At 39.1% G+C, this 21018-nt stretch overlaps 1 protein-coding gene across 1 annotated transcript in view; it reads right to left on the bottom strand.

The window, feature by feature from the left end:
* jade2 (jade family PHD finger 2) overlaps positions 1–21018 on the bottom strand; it is a 186587-nt gene that overhangs the window by 10243 nt on the left and 155326 nt on the right. Inside the window, exons 11-12 of the mRNA XM_062433828.1 lie at positions 19959–20076; positions 5637–5768 (exon numbers count right to left, since the gene is read on the bottom strand). Coding sequence (XP_062289812.1) covers positions 5637–5768; positions 19959–20076 — 250 coding nt within the window. The remainder of the gene's footprint in view (positions 1–5636; positions 5769–19958; positions 20077–21018) is intronic.

The raw sequence follows: 21018 nt of genomic DNA, 5'->3' as shown, positions 1-21018 counted from the left end.
ACAGAGAAGAAAAGACGAAAAGATAAACAGAAAGAGAGAGTGTTATAACACAGAGCCAGAAAAAGAGAGAGAGAGAGAGAGAGAGAGAGAGAGAGAGAGAGAGAGAGAGAGAGAGAGAGAGAGAGAGAGAGAGAGAGAGAGAGAGAGAGAAAGAGGCACTGTGAAAAACGGAGAAATAGAGGAGGGGGTAAAACTGAAAGAGATAAATAGAAGAGGAGAGGGAGATAAAATCATAACAGGAAGCAAGTGAGGCAGAGCCAAACGACTCTCCTGTCTGCTCTGTACATCTCCTGTCCTGCGTTATACTTCTCTGTTTATCGATCACATTCACTTCGAAGGGAAAACACTCCGTGACACTCAGCTCAGCTTAAATTAGGAAATGAGAGAGAGTCCTGCGTCACAGCTGATAGCCACTGTGTATGTGTGGGTGAACAGCTGAAAAACGTCTCTATAAGAAATAAATCCAGATAAAATTTTGGACCTATAATATTCTATATAATACATACTACACATATGTGGTTGTACAGATCAGATGTATGATGACCATTTCAGTTCCCACATAACCCTCCCACTGGTATTTAGTCATACTCCTATCAAGATGAAATACAATCTAAACCTCATTCAGACCACCATCAGAGCACAGAAACTATTAAATCATCATACTAGAATATTTCAATGTAGGTTTGCATCTTTTGGGAAATTACATTTTTGTGGGTCTTATTTTCGTAGTTTTGATCATTCCTGCTTGTAATGGTAACATTTTACTCACCCACCTAAGATATCTGGGGGGGGGGGGGGGGGGCGGCAATTGGAAACAAATCCCAATATAAAAACTTTTGGTGTGGTTTTCGGTGATGTTTCTATTTTAGTAGACTAAAAACACGAGACATTGGCCTGGCACCCTGTCGAAAGAACTTTAAAATCAAAAACCACATTTGAATCGAGAGACCAATCTGAATCAAATTGAATTAACTTGTGAGATTCTCAAAAATTCCCACCACTGATAACCAACAGTTAAGATGGTCAAAACTACCAAAGTAAACTCCTGGTTGCTAAAAATTTGGAATTCCCTTTTGAGGTGAGGTAAGACAGCGGGATCCATTTGAAGTAATCTGAAGCCCAGCTTATAGCCCAGAAACAAACACAACTATTTCACATTTATGCAAGAAATTCAACCTTCAATGACAAACCTCTCTGTCAAAACTCAAGGCAGCAGCTGACACACAAAACCAAAACTCCTCCAAGTCTATACTGAAGCTTTCTGGATGTATGGATGGATTTTAGGCTGCAGAAATGTTCACAATAGCGTGAGGTTAAGTTTAGCTGTATATAATTCCTACCAAAGTGCTATAATCCTGCAAACTCAAAGCCCGTTCCAGTATCAACAGAGCAGCTCTAGTTTTTGTCCTTTGATGACAGCGTGGAGTCTTTGTTAGGTGTTTTTTTTTTTTAAGCTTTGAGCAATGTTCTGTCATGTTCGTTTTCTGAGATCACAGTAAGAGAGCGGGCCCTTCACACTTAACATGTCACTCTAGTGCTGCTGTAACCAAGATGTCCTGCCGATGTATTTTTAATGCTTCTCATGTATCAGTGTTTATATGTTGTCTGGTCTGCATGTCGCAACTCCCCATCATAAATAGACAAATTAGTCTTCAGATGTAGGACTCTGCTGACTTGACCTCTCACTTCTCAGTGGTGAAAGGGAGGAAGGTAAGTGAGATGAGAATTTATCTTTGAATATCTATTCAGCATTAAATTATAACAGGTCTTATCCATCATATAGGTGAACAGCTTCTACTCATACACATAAAGACTAAAGGATAAATTATATCACAGAGCACAATTAGTCATCAGAACTCATTTTCATTTAGGCTCTCAGATATTAATCATGTTCTTTAATTGTCTGTGCAGCCCACATTGTTTTACACAATGTCATAGCAGGAATATTCATAACTTATTAGATCTGGATACATATAAACAAGGATTATGTAATGATACACATCCACCCACTTGATGTCCTACATATAGAGGCTATTCACAGCAGAGGAGCTTGTTTTTAAGAGGAAGCCGGAAGATATGGAGGACTTTGTTTTTCATTTTATGCACCCACACAAATATACAGTATATCACTACTTTGTGTTTCTGTTCTATGTTTGCATGTTAATAAGTGTTTTGTTTTCTTGCACATTAAGAAGAAAAAAAAAGATTTATAGTTTAATCAAATATCAACAAATTGATAATTTTCACTTTCATTTGGGCACAAAAGTCTCTTTAGATGTTTTTTTAGGGGACTCAATCTGCCAGTGAAGCTTATAATACAATATCTTGGGTGCAAAGGCTGTTTTTTGGTTAAATATAAGGTTTCCTACTTTCCTTAAAAGCACCACTGTTTTTTTGTTGTTGTTAAAAAGAAAATTCTTTACACTATCATTTCAGATGCTTGGTTGTCACCTTTTCAGAACGGCTTGTGTAATTCTGGAGTGAAACATCTCCAAACCAAAACCTGATTGCCTGAAAGATATAACCTGAAAGGAGAGGAAAAACCGTGTTTGATCCTGACAGTGCGCTCTGGTTCTGCCATGACCGACAGCACCAGCTCTCATCAAACTGTCACAGCTCTACTGTCCCATGAAGCAGCCGCATCTGAAAAAATAAACTGAGGATGTTTTCAGGATGTCAGGAAATATGACTTTACAGTCGCTGCAGAAACGTCGGTGTGGGCCAACTTTTAAAACAAGCCTGTCCACCTAAATGAATACAGATGGAGTTGTACATAGATGGACGTGAACAGATGGAAAGATGTTCAATTTAAAATGTGAAACTCCCATGTTTCTGTATAGAGAGGCTTTGGTATCTGCGCCTGATTTAACACATCAGTCAGCACACTTTTACACTCGCTAACATGTACTTGGGTTATTTCCTGAGAAACTCAACCTCTCTGCCACAATAAATAGTTACTCATGGCTTTCTCCAGGCTAAATATGTCACTTCTGCTCTGGAATATTAGGAACAAACCTCCTGCCCTGCTTAGTGATGGACATACTGCTTTAGAGTAGAGTATCTTTTTGACTTTATGAGCATGTCTGAGCACTGGAACGTTAATTTGCACCTCAGTAGTCAGGTAGGTGGCTTGTCTCGTGTTGACAACTTAAAAGCCACAAATTCAATCACCACAGCCGCCAATGTGTGTCCATCAACAGCTTGTCCTCGAGTGAGACACTGAGCCTGGATCTCCTGGTTCACTTCAAGTCACTGTGGATGTGAGTGGCAGCTAAATGCCTGTAAATTGTCAATGCTATGAATAAATATCTAAATACGTATAATCTGCATGCTCAATTTCCATTTAATATCTGTCTTTCGAGTCATCTCGTGCTGAGCATCATGTGTAGCTGTAATGATCAGTAGCGTGGAATGGATCACCTTCTAGGGGACAGACAACCATTACCATCCATCCTCACTTCACCAGTGATTAGGATTGGCAGTGACAGGCCTCATTAATGACAAAGATTAGCATGGACAGAGCTGTGCTTTCTCTTTCTTTTCAGTTTTACCAACACTTTCTTTGAACTACTTTTGCCTGATGTCATCTGGTATTGGTTAAAAACAGTGATTTTGCTGTTAGTTTTCATTCATTCATTCATTTAAGATTGTTACCTGTGGTTTCTGAATTGTAACAACCTTTAATTCCTTGCCAGTAAACCAAGTAGGGAAGAGCTGCCATTTTTGTTATGTTCCCCTTTTCTCCTGTTTTTCTTGTGTTGTCAGGAAGTTTAGAATAGTCATTTTTCTTTTTGGGTAGTTTATTTAGTATTGTTTTTATTCCTACTCGGGGCTCGTTTGTTTGTTATTTTGGCCAAGTCTCTCCCTGATGTTGCATTTAACGTCCTCATTTAAGGTCCTCATTTGGCAATAAAAGATTTCAAGACTGAACACTAAGACTCTTCAGATTCTTCAGCTCGTTTTATTTATGTTACTCCCCTCTCACCCAAGAGCAGCTTGGGGTCGTAACAATGATATTTCACCACTGACTGCTTTTGCAAATTAATTTTACATTAACTCTGGATAGTGAAAAGTGGAAGAAAGCCACTGGCTCTGGAAATAAGCTGTTGTAGAGTCTTTTGTTGACATTAACATCAATATCACTTCACACCAAACAAGAAAAACCTCCTGCTGACATATTTATTGGTAACAAATACAAATCCCACAAAAAACCAAAACCAACAACGAGCTGATCGTACTAACAAGCATTTTTCTGTGTATCCAAAACACAGTACAAAAGAGCCCAGCTATTTCAAGAAATGATTTAACATTCTTTTTAAAAAACAAACTACGTATTTGTGACTAATCTTTAGTAGGAACAAATGGAGCCTGAGGCCCACAGAGTGACAGACAGGTCAGGGGAAGTTGTAATATTGACTAAACCAAAATATTGTCGTTTTTGCCTTTTTATGGGATTTCCTTTAAATATACTATAGGTTTATGTAGTGGCCACATGTTACTTTCTCTGTTAGTTGGGTACTGTATGTTGTAATGAAATATATACTACAATACCCACAAGTCTTATCAAAGGCTGCTATGGAGAGGCTGCAAGCCAGAGCCAAGCATATTCAGAAGTCTTTGTTGTTGTATATCACAGAAAGTGGGCAAAAAGCTGGCTGACTAGCTTTTTCTACTGTTTGATAAGGTGGCTTTCAAAATGTTCACCAGGCTAAAGCAAGATGATTTATTTGTTACAGAAAATTTACCGGGGTCTGCATCATTTACAGGGAATGACATTTTTATTGTTGCCTTGTTGGCCTTGATGTCCACTCTCTCTGTAGCTCCCCTGTCCTGCTCAGGGAGAACATTAAACTGCGAACACATTTATCAGATGTATCGGATCAGACCTGCTGAGATGAGCTGCAGTCAACTCCTATCAAAGACTTTACCATCATATCTGACACTTGAGCAACACACAGAAAATGTATGACAACATTGATGATGGAGGCATGAAGTCTGTGGAACAAAAAACAAAAGGAAGATGTACACTGGTATTGAAAGGATGCTGACCACAGAAGAATGAAACAGTATTTTGTTAAAGGTTGCAGCACTCTTAATGCATCAATAATTTCTTTAAACCAAAGTTTCAACGTATAAAGTCATTATCAGGGCAAAATAAAATAAAATTACTATGAGATTTCCAACTTTAATAATGTCTTGCTGTTTTGTTATTGCATTTTGTCCTTGTGCAAAGATATTTCAAAACACTACTTCAAATAAATTATTGATGCGTCAAAGCTATGAATGTGCTGCAACCTTTTGTCAGCAGGATCTTTCAAAAGGACACACAAACAAACATGCACACACACACACCACACACACACACACACACACACACACACACAGGCATATGTTCAGCCAATGAGGTGCATTTGATCAGTTTGGAAACATTGCAAACACTGCAGGGCATACACCCACTCACTCACACACACACACACACACACACACACACACACACACACACACACACACACACACACACACACACACACACACACACACACACACACACACACACACACACACACACACACACACACACACACACACACACACACACACACACAAACACACACACACACACACACACAATGTACCTAGCTCTTTAAGCAGGGAGCCGCTCTCTGACTTCCATCTCTCCTTTTTCTTCTCAGGGCTACTCTTCCTTCTCTCCTTCCCTTTCTCCTTCACTCCATTCTGCTTCCTCTTTTCTCCCTTTTGGGTTTTCTCTGCAGGGAGACACAGAAGATGGGCTCAGGTTAAGGATTCTGGTTGATTTATTTACTCAAACTGAGCGTGATTTAGCTGCACATTGTCATTGAGTGTGGGACACTTCTTTCTTTTAGGTGGAATTTGAGTAAGAAAACATCATACAATTAATATCAAAGTTGGAGAAATACAATGCAAATAAGTTAATAGTTATATTCATATGTTAATTATAGGTTAATAGTTATATTCATATGTATTTCCTTACTTGGACAATGGAATAAATCAGTAGCTCATCACTTAAAAAATGCTGTATGACTCAAAAACTGAAAGAAACCTTGGTCATTATCAATACTTATCAATTCTTGGGTTAGATTACTTGTTGTCAGGAAACTGTTTTATTCACTACAACTGGACCGGAGTTTAGTTTTGCAAGATAACATCAGTCTGTCAGCAGAAGGTTTAGCAGAAGGACAGTTTGGGGAGAACTCTCTGGTAGACATGAATTTAAAGATACTCTGTGGAGTTTTTTTTATAAACACTAATAATGCTACAGAGCACTGTCTTAATCAGTGGGTCCCCATTTGTTTGTGTCAAGTACATTGATATGCATTCTGTTATTGGTTTCGTCCGATTCTACTGACCAACAGTTGCAGCTGTAACAAACCAAAAAATTCCCCCAAAAAACAGCAATTCGTTATCAAATTCAGGGAAGAAGAAGAGTGCTAGCTATTTAACATGGGTTAAAACTGTACAGGATTTAAAATAGATATTAAAATGGCTTTGCTAAAGTTTCCCGAAGAAGGAAATAGATTTGACATGTTTGTCAGGCTTCAAGGATATAGACAATGTGTTTAGGTGAATAGCAGTGAATGTAAACATTACAATTCTTTACAAGAAAAGTTGACAGGGCACAGGACAGAAAAAGAGGTTGCACACGTTAGAGATACTCTTCTTGATTGTGTTGTGTTGTGTCACAGCACCTCCAGAGCTTACAGTTCATGTTTTGATTGAAACAATGTTTTCATACAGATATCATGCCAAGTGAATCATCATCTTCATTCTCAAAGGCTTTATAACAGCTGTAAGCCAATTTGTGGTTGCATGAGAGAGAACGTGACCTGGTGTGAGGGTGTAAACTGCCTCAAACAGCGACTCATTCGGCCCAAAAATCACATTACCAGGACATGAAGAGGTTTACTCTGTCGCTTTGAGTAAAAGGCTTATATCTGTAGGAATGCCCTTAAAAAAAGGTTTTCCATGTAGCTTTGAAAACTTAAGTAAAATGTGGATCTTACTCACACTCTGATGCATCAAACAGCTGGTTCGTTAAGATGTCTGTCAGATAAGAACAATATTTTTGCTTCTCAGTCTGGAAACTTCATAATTACAAAGACATAAGAGAATAAGGAATCGACCAATTAATTCTTCCCTTAAGCAAGGTTGCTTAGTATTCTAGTTAAAGTTTTTGGCTGAGGTTGTCAGACTCAGGGCCCATGAGCCTTGATGAACAGCTCAGCTCATTTAACCTAAAAACACAAAAAGATTAGTCATTGGGTTCCCAGTTATATGTGTGTGTGAATGTATGTTTGAGAATTCATTCTTTTGTGAATGTCAGTAAAAAAACAACAGCAAAAAAAAAAACATGTCTTGTCCACCTCTCTGACTTTCTGGAAAGAAAAACAACACAACTGCTACGCTGTCAGATATTCTGTCACAATCTGACTTTTAGGCAAAAGACTACGCTCATACTACATATACACAGATACACATACACCTATTGCGTGTTGGTATTCAGGTCTGGGAGCATGCTGACACGCACACTGTGTGACATGTAACAGAGCCTTGCCGAGCGCCTCCCCGCTGCGAGCTGTCCTCTCACTCCAGGAGACCTTACCCGCTCCATCCAGCTGGGAGTGTGGCAGGTAACACAACAAACACTGATATGTACACGATACAATACAAGATAGGAACACCTGACAGTATAATAGAGTCCAATACACTAGTGCTACTAACTTAGCCAAGATTTTAATGTCACTGTATGTTGAAGTTGTGTGAGATATCAACATATTGTACATTTACATTATGTTGTTTATATAGCTACCAGTTGGCATATCTACCAGTTGGCAAAAAGAACAAGAGAAGCATCCACAAACTGATAGAAATGGAAAACTGATGGAAATCCAATATTGGCATTTATAAAAATCATTGTACATTGTTCATTATACACCTTATACAGATTTTACTCAATTAGATGTCAGAGGCTAATTAAAGCGAAGCTGTATCACCAAACTTAAAAATGTAATAGTTTAATCATATACAGTTTAATGACATGCTAAATCACAGTGACTATTCAAATTAACTGGATTTTTAATGAACACTCAAACTAGATTTGGGCGATGTATAGAATTAATATGATTTTTTGTTATGTCCTGTCATGACTCCAGGTAGCGAGCTGTCTGGTTATCTCATAGCGAATTTAATGGTCGCATCTACGAGAAGGAAAGACTGTAAATGACTGTGCACACTGATCTTGTTTGTGTTAGTTGACGAGGTATCAACTTTGGTTACAAGCGTCGAAACGCTGGTAGTCGACTGAACAGTCTCCAGATTCTACATTGTAAAGTCGGGTAGCTAACACTAGCTAGCAGCAGTCTGCAGATGTCTGCTGCTGATGTTTTATAAAGAAACACAAACAGCAGCAGATCAATTAGTGAGCAAACCTGTCTGCTCTATCTGTATTGAAGTGGATTATTAAACTGGAAGCATCTGGTACTGACAGTCAATAGCTGTGTACTATAACCTGTATTTTGCGTGTAATGATGGCAGCCAGTCTTTTATTGTTCTTGTTCAACTGTTCTTATTCTTTGCACAATGGTACTTAAAGGCAAAATAAAACAGACTATTGCTCAACTGTGCATTTAAGCCTATCACTGCCAGGTACATTTCTCTGTATTAAATAAATCTCATGTCAGGTGTAACATTCCCGTGCTGGTTGTTTGGCCATCAATCGTGTGGCTCTTTAAGACTTTCTAAATGTTTTTGGACCAAATAGACCGAATTCTGATAGTGAAACAAGTCATTTCACAGAGGTTGTGTGACACTCAAAAGTATTTATCCAGCATTTTACAGTTGCAACAGTAGGTTACAGCCAGTGGTATACTAGCCATTGGCAATCTGGGACAAATCCTGGTGAGCTCATCGACCGTTAAAAAAGAGTTTTTTGGGCGTTTTTACCGGCCCTCTCTGTGTGCCTGACTTTTGGGGTGCCCCCCTTTACTCTCACTGCCAGGAGGGGGAGACAAAAGTCCTGGCCTGTCTGCACACACAGACACACACAGCATGTAAGGAAACGACGCAGACACATGCAGTCACACTCTACTGACTCTCACATAAACAATCATTCTCTCTCTCATTCTATAACATGGAAAGCCTGTATTGTTGGGATGTCTTGTTGTAACAGGCTCCTGCTGTTTACACAAACACAGAGTCCTGACTGCACGGCTCACTAACTCTCCTGCTGCTGTGTATCATGTTTATGTGTGTGTGTGTGTGTGTGTGTGGATTTGTACAGCAGGTGGCACATGCAGTTTTATTACAGTTATGCTGGGGTTTAGGAAAGTGGAATTTATTTGTTTCACTGTACATGCGTGTGTATTGTTCTGCAGTCACCGTAGGGTGAAATAGTCGACATGGATGATGGAATTCTTCAAGTCTACCATAAACCAATAATCAGGTGCCCATATAAACTTTGAAAGAGGTTGTCTTCTCTGTAATCATTCCCTATGTTCATACTGGGCATTAAAAGAGCCTTTCTTTGTGCAAATCAGGGTCGGTGCTACTCCAGTCCAGATGCACCTGAGGCTGTAACTGGTAACTACAAAGAAACACCAGACAAAGAATAACATGTCCATTTTAGTCCTTTGGATAAATAATTAACAGTTACCTTGCTTACACTTATCCAAAAAAGTAATACAATCACATGGATGAATCACATTAAGGCTCTCACTCACGTCGCACATATTTTCACTCAAGGAACAAAAAGGACAAGTATCTTCAGCTGCCATAGTAAAGTTTATGTAAGCTTCAAGAACCTTTTACTGTTACTATAATATTCAAAGTAAAGCTTTTGAAAATGTGTTCCTCCTGTTAGATCGGTAAAAATCTGTAAAAAAACCCACAAAACTTTGCTTCTTAAGTGAACGCTTAGCTGTTCTGTAGTGTACAGAATAGACTTAAATCGGTGTGTGTGTTGGTCAGTACAACATGCCTATACGCCTACTAAATATGTGTGTGTGTGTGTGTGTGTGTGTGTGTCCGTGGCTGTCATAGCCAGCAGTGGGCTGTCCTCATGCTTGCTTTAGCACGGAGGAGCAGGACATGCATGAATGAAGCTGAGAGAGACCAGAGAGAGATTTCACACTGAGACGACCCCTGTGTGTGTGTGTGTGTGTGTCTGTGTGTGTGTGTGTGTGTGTGTGTGTGTGTGTGTGTGTGTGTGAATGAAGACTGAAGGAGCAAAACAGAAGAGAGATAGTGTGAAAGTATAGTTCAGTAGGAGTACAATACTTGCGTTAAAATGTTTAAAAGTACAGAAAAGTGAAAGAATGAGGAAGGGGACATTTGTGCTGTACAGTATGTTCATGACTGAAAAAAGTGGAAGAATGAACCATGTGGGAACGTTATGGAAACTGACAGCACGAATGCTGATCAGGAAGATGAAATGGGATGGAATGAGATGTGAAAAAAGTGGAGGGGTTTTATTTCCACTTCCATGCCGGATCACTGCTAGGGTTAAAAGGAAAGTAGGAAGTGTATTCTTGTTAGAAGTTATGTAGAATGAAAACGGCAGCAGTTTGTAATGGTTTTATGAGCTTGACAAACTGTTCTGAGCCTCAAAACATGCACTGCACGCATGTGACTGTGACCCATTTGAAACTAAAGTTGGAAGAACGGTTTTTGAGGGAATTTTGGCAGAGTTGGCATTTTTGTTCATGTTAGTTGTGTTAAAGTCATAAGCGTTGAGAGGTCAATAGATTTTTGCTTAATTTCTATATTTGATTTTCAAGACACCCGCAATCAAACAAATTGAACCTTTCATAAGGAGGTCAGAGGTTGACAGGACATCCTCACAGCTACTTAATTTCTTTCAAGGAAACTGCCATGGTGTAAAAGGGTGGAAGAAAGGCTGTTTCATCTTCAGCAACTGCAGCTTCCCTAAGCTTTGCTGTATCTGTACACCAGAAACAAAGCCAACATCCTTCCTGTCTACTGTGTTCGGAGCCTGAAAACAACGATTGTGCATCGTATGAAAAAAAATCTTCTCTGCTAACCATGAATTTTAACAAAAATCTAGATTTTATTAGTTTTCATCTGACTCTTTGTTTGTGCTATGGTGTCGTCAAGATATCAAAATACTTCCGAGACATTAGAGCCAGCAGTAAATTACTTAAGTGCTGCACAGATCTTGGAATCTACATGGTTACTTTCTTGCCTGAAAAAATATTAAAACTGAATTAAGTGACACATTTTCAGTCTTACAGCGAAACTTACAGTACTGTAGCTATCTCTGCCACTGCTGCCGTGCAGTGATGCAAACTGGATGCTACAATCACTCACTATCATCCCTGAGGTACAAAGTGATATTATGAGACAGGATGGGCTGGGGCTTGTTGGTTGGCATGCTAACTTCAGTTGATATCTCTGTAACACAATACGCAGACGTCTTTGATATAACATCAAAACTGTTATTTCTAAATATTCTGCTGATAATTTAAGTTGATTTCTGAGTGTTTTAAACTAAAATTCTAAAAATAGCTCTTGATTTAGTTCCTACATTTAGTTCCTGATCTTCCTGATTTATACTATCAGGACAAAAATGGCTACTGTAAAACAATTCTGAACCCCTGCTGTCAGAGTTTAAAGGTTATCACATTAGTCTTTCATAAAACAAAACTGCCCCCCCCACAAAGTCTGAAAAGGGGAATGATGTCATGGTTCTGATGCAAGTAATAAATAAATAAATAAATAGCGGTGGTGTGATTTTGTACTAAACATAGTGATGAAAAACACTAGAATAATGACAGTCCGTTGCCAAACAGTGCATTAGTGTTTATATTGGCCGTCTGTGCACATTCACAAGCTGAACAAGTATGAACTCTGAAGTGTGAATCAGATGAAAATCGCACCAAAAATGTGTGAAAAATATGCAAATATACCTGGCATTAAAGTGTAATGTGACCCTACTGAAACATGGTCAAACTAAAATCTGACATGTGCAATTAGTGTAAAGGTGACAAGCATTTTTTTATGAAGAGGAATTATAAAAGAGTGCAGGTATATCTAACAGACATGTCTCCCCCTTTTTCTAATTTATTTTACGGTAGTTGCTGAAATTGCAGAGGCCATTAGCATCAAGGGATCTTTCAGGGATCTTTCAGGGAGCTCCCAGAGGGAACGCTTCTTCACAGAACTCCTACATTTTAATTTCTTTCTTTTTTTGTTTTGACAGGAGGGCCATCTTATCCTCTAATCTGCCGGGGACCATTTTTCAACATTTTTCCACATTTTTCCTAATCTGATCTTGTTCTTTTATATGTTCTACAGCTTGGAAAAAAGAGCAAAACTAGTCTTTGGGTTTTCAAGGACGCCTGCAGGCTCTGCTTGAATGTGTGGAAGCTTTCCCCCCGCAGGTTGTAATCTCAGCACAAATCCAACTATCAGCAGTGGAAACCATTTTAAACACTTTTTTTGGTCAGATCTTAGCTTTTTTCCCCCTCTTTTGTCTTTACATGCTGATGTTACCTTCCTCTCCATCTGCAATATTATCCATCCCTCCCTCCTTCCCTCCAAACCTCTTCCCTCTCTTGTTTAGAAGGTGCAAAAGCACCAGGGGATTCGTCTTTTTGAAGTGTGTGATTAATTTCCCCTCTTTCTAGGTGCACTGAACTGCAGCGTGAGTATATGTGTGTGTAGCCACTGTGTCCCATTTCTTACCTGAGCTCATTAGTGCAATGTGAAAAGGTTTTTTTCCTCCCCCCCTACTGTCTTTTCCTCCCTCTCTCCTCCCTATCTTCTGTCCTCTCACATACACTTTCTCCTCCTCTCTCTCTCTCTCTCATCGTTACTACTCCCATTTCTCTCTTCTTCCACTCTTCCCCTTATCCTATTACCTTCTTGTCCCTTCTCATCCTCCTCTTCCTCTGTCCTTATTTTATCTGTCTTCCTCATACTCTCACACACATACATACACACACTTGCTGAGAGCAGATCAGAGAGGCCAATACTAACCACTGTCAGCTTGTCACGGTTCGGTTTGAGCCAGAATTTAAATGCGGTGCACTTCCTGCATAACAATAATACTCTGTGTGTGTGTGTGTGTGTGCGTGTATGTGTGTGTGTGTGTGGGGGGGTGTATGTGTAGGGATGACAGTGTCAGCCTGTTGGTCCAGACAGAAATATTTTTAATACTGTTTTAATAATATTCATGGTGCCCAGAGGATTAATCCTACTGACTCTTTGGTGACGTTGTTTTTATGGTTTTGAATGAAATATCCGAACAACTGTAGGATGGATTGCCGTTTAATGTAATACACACATTTATGTTCCCCTTGGGATAAATGTAATCTATTTGGCAATCCCCTGACTCCTTCTGTAGTGCCATCATCAGGTAAAATTTTCAGTTTGTCCAATCATTTGGCTTATACTTTAGTTTATGGTCAGAACAAGAGGCACATTTTTGCCTTGCATCATTTGCATAGTTTTGACTGCAACAACATACCTGCTAAACATACATGGTGGTATGCTGATGTTGGCATTAAGCTCAAAGCACTGTTGTGTCAAAGTACAGCCTCACAGAGCTGCTAGCACGGCTGTACACTCTTGACCCTAGTCTTGTTCGTGTGCCAGTGTCTTTTTCTCAAAGATGAAGAAAGATCATCTGCAGAATACTGTGATTATGTGCATATAAATGTGTGCACACAGGTGGGTATGAATAAGAAGAACTGGTTGAAAGTAGAAAAATAATCAAAAACATTAATCTAGGACAAATGTAACAAAATGTACCAACAACAAAAACCTGGTTTCACCACCATGTCCTTCCTTTGATTTTGATAAAGTGGAAATCCTGTTATCTTAAGGGCCAGAGAGGAGGTTTACACAGTACACAGTGTGATAAGAGTTCCTGTTGAGCCAATAAGATTTAATCCTTTCTTTTAAAATGAGTCAACTTTTTACCAAAAAAAAGAAAAAGAAAAAAAATCACAACAAATCATAGTTTTTGAATTTCTGTCAGTGTGGAAAAGCCTTTAAAAAACTGATGAAAGTGTTTCAGATAGGATGGAGCAGGTTTCACCACAAGTTTAAAGGGTGAGTACAACCTCAAATTCTGCTGGGACCCTCCCTTCCAGCACATTACAAAAATCCAACAGAGGAGTGGTGAATATGGGAGGGTGGGCAGCAAATGTCTGTGTGAGGTGGGGCCTCGTGGCTATATAACGTGTGACAACGCAGGTGGGATGTAAGCATAGATAGCTTCCAATAAAATACAGGGAGGCCAGCCTTTGGCCTTTGAGAGAATAGCTGAGTGTGGGTATCTGTGTTGTAACATAACTCTCCCAGTGTGAGTGGAGAGTGTCAGTACATAGATGTAGCCGCTCAGTTTAGAGCACTGAAGTTAATGTCAGCGTTTGTCAGTGTTGAATACCCTGTGACTCTGACTGAAGTACGGTTATCAGCGTGCCTATGTGTTGTATTTACTGCCACGGAAGAGACAAAAAGCTTGTGTTACAACTGCTCCCCTCGCCAACGTCTATAAAGGTTAACATTACCAACAGCATTACTGTTACAAGCCACACTAAATCAGCTTAGAAACAGAGGTCTCCAACTATGGCTTAAAGCCGCAGTTCAGGCAAGGTAGTTGTACAAAAGCCTTGCAGAACTGATAAATTATGAATGGAAAACAGCTTGTCTCCTGCTGAAAGTCTGGTTTCACTTAGTGTGAAATTTAAAAAACAAGAGCAGATCATGGTCTTGCCAAGTTATTATCCACGCCTTCAGCAATCTGTGTTTATACAGAGCATATAACTTTTCCCTGCCTGATGACAAGTCTTATTGCACTTGTCCTTGAATTGTTTTATTCTATGCGTCATGAGTATTCAATGGACATTTATTAGGTGTAGTTATACTCTTGATACTCACTGAGTGAGATCAAATCCTAATCTTGGTCATATAAATGGTGATTAATGCTAACTGGATGATATTGTAATTAATTGAAACACTATTTAGAGGCTTTTAGGCATGCCATATATTATTGTAATTTGTTCTTTTTATGATACTTTGATATAATCATGAATACTGTCAATTGGGCATAACAATGGTAATATACATTTTCTAGGATTTTTTTTTTTAATTTTAAAAATTTCAAGCAATTTGAGATAGTTTTAGGTTTTTGGCTAAATTTCCACATGCTTTTAACACTACAAATATACTAGATGCTGGATGCATTTCACTTCTTCTGTGCTAAGCATTATGTAGCTTCTCTGTTTGCATGTGGGACTACAGGGATATAGCCCATCTTCCTGTTCGCCCCGCTGATAACATGCTAGCATTCACAAAGCATGACGAGAGCAGCCCCCAGCATGACAGACAGGCAGATAAACATGACAGACAGACAGGTGGACTGGCAGACAGAGCGTGGAATATGACAGATGAAGAACTATGAGAGACAGACAGGCAGACAGAGGTTAGTGGTTCTGTTTCAGGTGGGGTAAGAAGAGAGACGCGTGTGTGCTTTTCACATGGAAACAAGCCTGGAGGGAAATGAGGGGAGGGAAAATAGTGGTGCTGGTGGAGGGTAAGCTCAGGGTATCTGCAGGTATCAGAAAATCTGATTTTACAGTTGTAAAACATTTCTGTGCTGCCTTGAATTGGATGTCAGACCAATTTTAAAAGCCAAAAAAAGTTAGACACAGTGGCCAAACAGCGTTTTTTAAACACATACTGTAATGTCGGGATTAGATTACACGGATTCAGGTCGATTTTGATACAATTTTGTTGTCGCCGACAAATTTCAAGCGCCAAGCCCGATTATGGATGTTAAGAACGAAGAACGGGCCTTGTAGTGTGCCATTATTGAAGAACAGGGATACGGCGTCCCACAGCGGTGACGGCACCTCAATGAATACTCTAGCATGTCAGAATTTTTTGTATTTTCCTGGCAAGTTTGACATCTACATTGACCCGTTCCTTGAAGTTGACCAATAGGATGACATGGCAAATGTCATTGTATGTAAACATGAACACAGAAAGTCAAAGCTGTGTAGTGGAACCTGATCAAGAAAAGCCTGTGGAGGAAGTGTAGATGAGCCACTGCTCTCTGAAACCCTACATGTGGCCCAGCTCGGCCGGACAGTTTTAACTATTTTGTGTTGCTGTTTAAATATGTACACCAGAGGTCACTTCAGTTATACTGATTGTGAAACCACCTAAAATTATAACATATCTTTGTAAATTAATTTCCAGAATATACGAAATCATTTTTGCTGTCTTTTTCTTTTTCTTTTTGGGACGCAAGATCTCTGATATCACACATAGCATTTCTGTTGCTGTGATGATGAACTTGCGCAAGTTCATGAATGATGACTGATCGGGGTCATACTTGTAGTGTTGCCAGTTTGTAGCACTATGATTGCCTAATCTGTGACATGGTGACCATTGTGAAAGACAAAAATATTGTGTCGCCTGATTTCGGCACAAGACTGAGAATATATTTTTCTCTATTTTATGAGTAAATATGCATTTGAAAGTCAATATGACAGCATTTGGAGGCATTTATATGACAGGATTTATAATTTTTTGCTTACCTTACTTTATGACCCTGGCAATATAACCACCTGAAAACAATTTGCCAATAATATTGTCTAAAAAACTTGAATCAATGTTTTTTAGTTACATTCAGTGTCACATTTTGATCTCAAACATTGTTTTAGGATTAAAATCAGATTGAAAAGCCAGAAGGACAAAAACAAAAAAGAACAAAGTGAGGAAACAACTGATGCACACAGGGTGTCAGGCAAGACCAGCCAGAATAAGACAGAGGGGGAAGAAAGACGAGGAAAATATAAGCCTTTGAGGGCACCCCAAATGAGAGACAGAGAAAGAAAGAAACAGATGAAGGAGAAAATTGATTAAAGAAGAGGATAAAGAGGAATGAAGAGTGGAAAATAAGATAAAAGAGGCAGAGAAAAGAGGTAGATACAAGGTGAGGGACAAGACAAATCATTATGGAAGACAACCTCATCCTTCACTCGCTGGTGTTCACACACACACACACACACAAAAGCACACAAGTATCCTCTCTAATCTAACTCCTGTGGCAGTGTGAATAGATATGGCTGTTTAGTGCCAGCAGCACAGCTCCCAGTACCTGATGGCAGCAATCTGCCGAGTCAGGAGTCCTGCAGTGTGTGTGTGTGTGTGTGTGTGAGAGAGAGAGAGAGAGAGAAACACAGAGGGAGTTAAAGCGACAGTGAAAGTGTTTGTAAGATTAGTTGAAAGCAGAGAGATGTGTGTGTGTGCAGCCTTCCCTGGGAATGAGGAGCTCCACAAATTGAGCGTACACACACACACACACACACACACACACACACACACACACACACACACACACACACACACACACACACACACACACACACACACACACACACACACACACACACACACACACACACACACACACACACACACACACACACACACACACAATCATTACCCTGCCAGCAAGACATCACTGGTATTACCATGACAACAAGCTTTCGCTGTCATCATCATGCCAGCTGCAGGTCACGACTACTTTAACCAATTGGCATCTTTTCTTACAAACAGATACAGGTCACTGTCATTTCTTAACTACTATACTCAACAATTATCTTTATAACTCAGATTCACTAATACACTACAGTTCACCATCATTATTAAAACAATAACAGCTCAGAAGTCTGGCAGTCGATTTGAATTTGGTAGCTAAAAGTCTTAGACAGTTGTTCAATCTTAATTAATTAAACCGACACAGATTTCTAACATAAGGTTCTGTCTATCTATTAATGACTTAAACCTGGATGATATGATTTATCACTTTGGGAGTGCAGAAACAAGTCACAACACTGACATGTTATCACTTTTTTAAGGTGAACTTATCAGCAAAGAAGTTGTTTTTTTTTACAGATCCAGCAGTTACAAAACAACATTATCATTCAGCTGCAGTTCAGTGTTTCTGATAAATACAATTCCAATATTCGCTCTTTTTTAGCTGTTTTGGTCCCTCTATCCATCTTTGGCCACTAAATGCTCCACTATGTTCAGCTAAACGATGAGCTGAAAGGTGGTAATTCTCTGTAGGTCCATCACAATTAGAAACGCCTCCGATATTACACACTGTCATTTCATACATGGTATGACATCTCAGTCTGTTGTAGAATTGATTTTAAGAATTTATTGAAACATTTTTAGGCTTTTTCAAAGTCCGGCCTCTGACTACTGACCCCATGTACACCAGACCTGGTCCTTACAGTCAATACAATCCTACTAGATGAACTAAGGTCCAGATTGGTGTCCAAATGGGAGAAGTCCCCGGGCTCTCGAACAGTCTACTAAAGAGGCATGGATCAGTCAGTACCTTAATTGTTTATAACTGTACTGTTCATATATCATTTTAAGTTCATTATTCTACTATTATTGATCTTCTTGCCTCTGTTTACTCTCTGCTTTGTATAGTTGGTTCATTATTTGTTATGCACTTTTTAATACTGTTAGATAGGCGCTACATAAATAATATTAAATAATTCTTAGTATCATTAAACAATCATGACTTTACAAGGACCACAAATGCCTCAAGCTAATGTATGAGATATAATGTTGTTTCCATGTGAAATGAAAATAATGCTTATAATCCAGGAAGGTGAAAAATAAATGTATAAATGATTGAAATAATAAATCCTAAAAATGTTAATCTGGTGATCTCCCTACTCTTTTTCAGAAGAAATCGAGCCAAAACAGAAGCATCAACTCAAACAGCTAGATTCATACTTGCAGAGCAGAGCAGCTGCATGAAATTCATCAGGGTCAATCACCTGTGTAGAGATGGGAAATCGAGCTCCATTTCTGTGGATGGTGATGGTGGACAGTGTTCTTTGCTGTGCAGCTGTCAAGTATGGCCTACTGGGAAAAAAATGATGACAGGCCATTTCCAAACCTGTCCACCCACCACACTCAGTCAACAAGGGTTTGGGATGTAACTGTTAAGCACTTAAGCTTTCCAAATTGTACTTTTATTTAGGGTGGACAGAGTGTGTGTTGGCGGCCTTGACTACAGTGCCGAAGTGGGTGAAAGGTGAAGGTTTTATATTAGTGATTAGGGGACTGAAATTAGTAGGGGTGTGACGAGATCATTAACCTTGTTGTTCTTGTTTGTGAAATAACAGCTTCTACCTGCTGCGAAGATCTCACAGTCAGAAGTAGGAGATGAGGAGAGGAGCAGGGGGAGGTTGACCTCAGGTCTCTACACTGAAAGCCTGAGGTAGGAAGAGCGGGGGAGTGCGGCTATGGTAGCCTAATGATGCAAAAAGTAAAATTATTCACACTACCAAATAAACCACCATTTATAAGTAGACCTATGTTGTTTTATTTGTGTATTTGTGTGAAATGGGATTTGTACAATTTACTTTGATTTCTGTGTTTTTGTTTGCAGTATGTTATAATTTGATTCTTTATTTCATTTATATTTATATACTGGAATTGTTTCTATTCATCATACTTCATTTTTGGTATTTGTGATTGTATATAATTCTGATATTTATGATTGTAATTTCCATAAATATCGATTAAATATCTATCTATACGGTGGGGTCGAGCTTTTACAGTGCTTGCATATTGCATACTGCATATGATAATTCATACTTAGAAAGTAGAACTGAACTGACATTCATTACAAGATGATTCATTTAAAAATGTACCTGAATTGTTTTGCATTTTGTGACTTTTAGTCAAGTAAAAAATATTTTTTAAAGTTTTCTTAAAAATATAATAATATCTCGTCTCGTTCTCATGAACACAATATCGCGTATTGTCTTTCGAGCTGAGTGTATCGTCACACCCCCAGGAATTAGAAAACCATCACAGAAAAGAACTTCACATACACATACACGTTCTCTTACCTCCAGCCATGTCTTCTTCCAGTAGTTGGATTTGCAGGTGGAAGATCTTCTCCTGGAGGTCGCACAGGGTGTGTTTCATCTTCTCCCTCCGTGTCACCATGTAGCACAGATTACGCACCTGAAACACATTACATCGTTGTTACACACAACAGATCATTGGTGTAAGAAGGGCAGCAACTTTCATCTTGTTGCATCGCGTCATGATTTAGTGCTGAGACAAACATAAACCTGACAGTGAGGTTTACAGGCACATAAACAACATCATAATACACACACACACACACACACACACACACACACACACACACACACACACACACACACACACACACACACACACACACACACACACACACACACACACACACACACACACACACACACACACACACACACACACACACACACACACACACACACACACACACACACACACACACACACACACACACAGACACGCTCAGCTAAGACAATTGAAATACATATTTTCTTTATATTATGAGGAGCTGCTGGTAATGATGAATTTACCCATAGCTCTGCAACTGATGATTCTCTTTTGTTTAGTCATTTGGTTTATAACATTTTAGGAGTGTCAAAATGATTGTCACAATTTCCCAGAGTGAAAGGTGACAGCTTGTTTTGTCAACCAGAAGTCCAAAGCTCTGGTTTACTATCCCGAATGACAAAGAAAAGCCTGAAATCCTCACATTTGAGAAGATACAAATAGCAGGCATTTTTGATTAAAAAAATGACTTAAATTATTATTCGATGATCAAATGAATTGCACATTCATTTTTGGCCGATAAACCTATCGATTTATCTTTGCAGCTCTATTTACCACCAAACTCTGCAGCTTTGTAGACCTTTTAAGCCCCTTTAAGTTCATTGTTTTGGTTTTATGGCATAGTAACTGTTCGGTTCACCTCTCTCATAAACCGAACAAGGTCTGACAGCCCTACTGTACCTGATCAGCACCAAAGTCAGACAGACAAAGTCACTGAATAATGTGATGAAGAAAGTGGAACATTTATTGGCTAAAGAGCCAGATATTTTTGTCTAG

This window comes from Scomber scombrus, chromosome 14, assembly GCF_963691925.1.
Source record: "Scomber scombrus chromosome 14, fScoSco1.1, whole genome shotgun sequence".
NCBI classification, from domain to species: Eukaryota; Metazoa; Chordata; class Actinopteri; order Scombriformes; family Scombridae; genus Scomber; species Scomber scombrus.
This window is presented reverse-complemented; position numbering and strand designations above follow the sequence as displayed.